The sequence below is a fragment of the Chaetura pelagica genome, unplaced genomic scaffold, assembly GCF_000747805.2.
Source record: "Chaetura pelagica isolate M959 unplaced genomic scaffold, ChaPel_1.0 scaffold102, whole genome shotgun sequence".
NCBI lineage: Eukaryota > Metazoa > Chordata > Aves > Apodiformes > Apodidae > Chaetura > Chaetura pelagica.
This window is the reverse complement of record NW_009952483.1, coordinates 245,889-251,627: the sequence shown is the minus strand read 5'-3', so window position 1 is coordinate 251,627 and position 5,739 is coordinate 245,889. Positions and strand designations below refer to the sequence as shown.

Sequence of the window (5,739 nt, the reverse complement as noted above, 5' to 3'; positions counted from 1 at the left end):
AGAAAAAAAAATAAATCCACCTTTTCAGGGGAACCTTTGTGATTTCTGTTCTGCAGGAGCTGGAGGACCTGGAGTATTTTTAGGTGCAGACATTATCTTAGAGGTTTGCCAGACCTGTGTTACTGAATTAAGTATTCCAGGCACATGGCAGTATAAGAAATTAAATCTCCAAAATAAGTTCAATTAGGATGTTGCTGAAGTGAAGAGGATGGTGTAATTTTTGTCTCCAACCATTTCCTCGGTTACTTCTTTTCCCTACTGACACATACAAAGCTGTTCTTGATGCCTGGAGCTCACACATGACTTGGGAAGTCCTGATAAACTTTAACCAATTTATTTTTTTTAGCCTTTCCAGATGTAGCTAATAAATACCACATCACAGACAAAGGTATTTTATCTCACTCCTTCATGTAGACAATGTACACAGATGAGTATTTTGCTTTTGCACACACTTCTATGCCCAAAGATAAGAGCTTATATGTAAGTTCCAGTAGTGACACTAGTACTAGAGCTGGATTATTGACTAAGCTTTCATTTAAAGATATTAATATCCTGGAAAATCTGAGATATATCCCTTTGGTGGTTTGGTATTTTAAACAAAGTTTATGAGATACTGGACCTTAAGATCTGCAAAGCTGGTTTCAAAAAGAGACAATTAGGGTGAAGAAATACATGGGTTAAGCACTTGAGCAAAGTCTTGCCCAAACCTCTCACAATCCCAAATCTCTCTTGGTCTTAAGAACAAAGTCAAGAAAAGGCAATATCCAGAAAAAATGCCTAAGCTGACTTGAAAGGACATGTGCCCTTAACATTCACATGATTCTGTGTGGTATTTAGAGGTTTCCTTTGCACTTCTCTTGAATGATCTTTAGATCACTCCTGCCTCCCCAAGCCAGAGGGCATAAAGGCATCTGCTGTAATGCCTGCCACTAGACCACCTGCTGGGGGGATTCTGAGTCAGAGGGAGCAGAAAATTGTCCCTACACATTTCTCAGAGTTGAAACTTGACCATGCAATAAAGACAGGGAGGTCAGAGCAGCTGAAAGTGGGGTTACAAACTTCCTTATCTCATTTGTCTTCTCCCAGCATCCACATCTACGCTCTTAGCTACTAAACACTGCAATTGCCTGTATGTGCATAACATTTATATTCATACCTATTTATATACATATATAAATAAACCTATATTTTAAATTTTAATATATATAATTCAAAATACATAGACATTAAATTAATATATCTGTGTGAAAAAAAAAAAAATAAAAAAAAATTCAAATGATGCCTTTGTTACGTCAGAGCTTTATGAACACCACTGGCTGCTCCAGGAGACCTGCAACCCCTGTGTAGCTCCTCTCCCACCTGGGAAAGCAACCTGAGGTCTGACCCTTTCACCAGTGGTAGCTGCCACCAGTTAAGGCAGCACCACCATGTGCCAAATCAGTCACCACTTCTGTAGTCAAGACAAGAAGCTAAAACTCTCCTTTCTTAGAAGCATTAGAGTAGCCTGATGCAAGAGATAAATAATAGTTAGTGATACAGGTTACTGACAGCCAAGTGCCTGTGCCACTGTCTCCTCTGAAGAAAGGAGGTGTCATTCCCACTGCTCCATTGAATCCACCCCTCAGCAAGATGATCACAAAATGCAGAAACACTCCCAAATTAACCTAAACCAGAAAAAAATGCAGAGGACGAGAAATATCATGGAGGTTTTTGCCCTTTTTCTAAGCTTTGCTGTGCAGTCCAGGAATACTTGAAGCATTAGGCAGGACTGTTGCTATTTCATAGCCCCAGTAGGTCTGTAACACTGCCCTGGGATCAACCACTGCATGTCATGGTGCGTGCAGGACTAGTTGAGGTACAGTTTAGCCACCAGACAGCACGTAGGGCTGAAGGGTGTTTTTCCTTCTGTGGATAAGGGAAGATTTATGCTTGTGTTTCTCAAGAACAGTTACAGGACTTGCCCAAAGTTCTGCTCTGCATTCTTGGTCAGGAGACAGATCAAACAGCTTAACTGGAGAATTCTGAGCAAATGTTTCTGTTCCTCTAACAGTGTGCTGTCCTGCCCTTAGCTTAGGAATCCCCAAAACATGACCCTTTTTTGAGGACAGCCACATGTGCTTTCAGTCCTGCAGCTCTTGCTCCTGGATGGAGACAGCTGGTGTTCTCCTCCAGCTTGCAGAGCACAATCCAGCAAGGAGGGCTGGGTGGGATGTTTGGTGTGGGACTGCCCTCAGCTTTCCTCCCTTGCAGGCAGACTTCTGCCCCTGTATCAGACACCTCCCTTCACTGTCAGCTCCCAGCATTTTTCTGAGAGACATTTCCCTTCTCTTTGGTCTCTGACAGAGACAGTCTGGACCTTAATATCCAGTCTCTGACTGTCTCCCAAACAGCACACACATCCCTCACAGCTGCTCTGTCACCCTACCTAGCCAAACCTTTTTTTTTTTTTTTTTTTTTTTTTTTTTTTTTGTCAGGCAAATACACCAGATTCTCCTTTTTCCAATCCCCTGCTCCAGCCACACTAAGCCCTAAAGCCAAACTAGTTCCTCTGAGCAAATGCAGCTGGTTTCTGTCCGCACTGCCCCTGTTTTCCCTTCTCCAGAGCTCACGGCTTGCCTGTGCCACCCTGCCCCAGTCATGGCTGGGTTTTAGCACCCAACCCCCTCATCAGACCCTCTAAGCCAGGACAAGCAGCTCCATCAGCTGCCCTGTTGCACTCTATCCTACCTCAGCTCTGCAGGCTCATTGCTCAAATCCCTCTTTCCTGGACAGATCACTCTAACTTGTCCTGCTGTTCCCGACTCATCAACCCAGTTTCACATCCTTCCAGGTGTGCCTGCTTTGGTCCTCTCTATTTCCTCCTCTCCACTTCTCATGGGCAAAGCCATCACATACTCACAGCCCATACTGATGTCCTCCTCCCCCAGGAACCTTCCCTGGCTCCTGCCCAGCACCTCTGGCTTCCACCCAGCAAGGCTTCCCCTCCTTCAGCTGTATTGCTATGCTCCCGACCCAGGGAAAACTGTCTCTCCTATCCCCCCTCCTCCAGCCAAATCTGCATCCCTTCCAGATCCAGATACACCCTATTCAAACAAGATTTATAGTCTGTGCATAATCCCTGATGTGACTCCTGGGCACAGCATCACAGCTCTCATTCTGACCCCTTTGATTCCCACCTTCAAACCCATTATTCTCCCAACCCCTGGAAATTTTCTGCTATGTCCAGGCACGAGGGGCTTGCTTAAAGACTCTCATTTGAAATGAACTTTAAACACCCCTTGCTTGTCATATTCATATTGCTCCTGAAGTGTCTCTCACATGAATTTAATTATAGGCATTCAAACATATGCATTTGGCAGATGTTATTCCCTTACAATTCTGCCTTCAGGAAAAACAAAGTTACAGAGAGCATGGCAATTGGGAAGCTACGGGGTGAAGGGAGTGAAACACAGTGCCCAGCTTCCCTTTGGAATACCGAGGGATGGGACATGTGCAGCCCCAGCCTGCTCCCTCTCAGGGATGCAACAAGGTTTTTGACTGAGAGTGCCAAAAAATGCAAATCTATCCAACCACTAAAGCCACCTTCCAAAACAGAGGACAATGATCACATCCCTATCTCCAAGGGAAGTGCAAGCTCAGCCAAAAGTGCCTGTTCCTTTTCTCTCCCTCCCCAAACAAGCCCTTCAGCATAACAAAGAAGAGTTGTTTCTACAACTGGAAAAATAAACACAACTCAAATAAACATGCAGAATAGAAGCAAGCAAGAACGATGCTTGTTTTCTCCCCCTCCCCATCCCCTGCTGTGATACAGAACAGACTGCACATAACATGACACTGGCTGTGAATAGCCTCACTTGCTGAACACACAGGCACCTTACCTGGGATGGATGTCCACGAGCAGCACCAGGGTCTGCATAGTGATCACGTCAATCCGCTTACAGTGGAACCGTGCCACCTTCAGCACTTTTAGATACGTGAAACACAAGATTATGAGGGAGAGGAGGAAGCTGAGAGTGTGAAAGACCCCAGTGAAAATCACAAACTGTGTCCTGTCCGCTGGTCTCTTGTTGTACAGGGTGCAGGAGGCATAGAGGTGATGGAAACCCACCCAGGAGAGAGAAGCTGCCACTATCGGGAATGACACCGAGTGTAACCACGTGTAGCTCAGTATGAGAGCAGCATCTCTGTACCTCATCTTGGAGTGATAACTTAGAGGGAAGACCACAGCAATCCACCTGTCAATGCTCAAAGCTGCCATGCTCAGCATGGAGTTCGTGGTGAGAAAAGTCTCCAGGAAGCCCACAACGTGGCAGATGTGATCTCCTCCTGGTTGACTCTTGTAAATAATCCCAGCCAAGGTCAGGGGCATGTTGGACACAGTCATCAACAGGTTGCAGAAGGTGAGGTTGAGGATGAACAATCCCGGGACCTGCTTGCGGATGTCGGCGCTGTACAGGAAGCACATCAACACCAGCACGTTGGCCAGCAGGGCCACGAGCATCAGCACCACCACCACGAAAGCCAGGATCACCTCCCAGATGCTCATGGTGCGTCCAGTCACAGGAAGGACATCTCCGAAACTGCGCCGCGCCGGCACCCGGGGAACATGGTGCGAGGTGCCCTCACCTCACCCTCCTCCCCAGCCTGCTGGCCCTCCTGCATACCCTCTGGATTTTCAGAAGAGCTGCAGGATTTTTTTTTTCCCTCCAACCTCCCCCTCCTCGTTGCTCCTTTCCACGTCAACGCTTTCCGAGACGCGCACAAAAGAGCTGGGAATGCCCATCAAACTGCAAGGAGGGCTTAGGAAAAAAAAAAAGAAAGGCATCAGCAGGGCTGAACCACTGTCTCCATTCGGTCCATTCGAAGGAGAGCAGGTTATTCTGAGAAAGTGCTCTCCTGAGATCCCTAATTATCAGCCCCAAGCTTGCAAGCAATTCACCGAGTGAATTGTGCTCTTTCTCTCTTGCTTTCTCTCTCTCTCTCTCTCTCTTGCTCTTCCTCTCCCCTCCCCTCTCCTCCAACCCTCACTCCCTTCCAGGCTGAATGTAACCTGCTTTTATGATCACAGATAAAAACCCCATTAATGGATCAAGGCATGCACACTGCTGGTGATTCGCAAACGTGATTATGTCATCCCCACTCCACAACCCCTCCCCTTCCCTTTGCGACTGGGACTAGACTTTCCTCAAGAGAAATCCCATGCTTTCCTTGAATTGATTTAGCCATTAATTTGCAAACAGCCCTGTAACCAAATTCCTGCACTCCAGTGTGTTTCCTGCATTTCGGTGCATCACTTCCACAATTGCTGCTTTGCTTTCAGCCAGGGCAGGGAATTACTTTTCTCTTCATTTGCTGTGCTCGAAAAGATGGGGGAAAACAGATGCATTCTGCTACCTCTCTGGAGCTGTCATTAGGCTGGTGAAATGGTTTTACTGCACTGGTTTAGCACTTTGCAGCCCTGTGTCTCCAAACATGATGCATAGGAGGAAAACCTTTGCCTCTCCTCCTTTAAAAGCAGGGAAACCAGAGCCCTGGACACCACTGTGACATGCCCAAGGTCACAGAGCAGGTGAGTGGCAGAGACAGAAACACCCTGCTGGTCTTGAGATTCAGCCGGGCTTTCTCCCCTCCTACAGCTTTTCCTTCTTCCTAACCAAAGCCTCCCCCTCTGTGAGATCAAAACCAGGCAGCATCTCAGAAGAGGAAAAAGGAGCCAGCCCGCATCGCACATGGTTAGGT

General features: G+C 46.8%; 1 protein-coding gene across 1 annotated transcript in view; it reads right to left on the bottom strand.

Annotated features, from left to right (window-relative positions):
- The window catches only part of GPR26 (G protein-coupled receptor 26), a 16,751-nt gene extending 12,205 nt beyond the window's left edge, over positions 1-4,546 (bottom strand). The window contains exon 1 of the mRNA XM_010008805.1: positions 3,879-4,546. Coding sequence (XP_010007107.1) covers positions 3,879-4,546 — 668 coding nt within the window. The remainder of the gene's footprint in view (positions 1-3,878) is intronic.
- Positions 4,547-5,739: the final 1,193 nt, after the last annotated feature.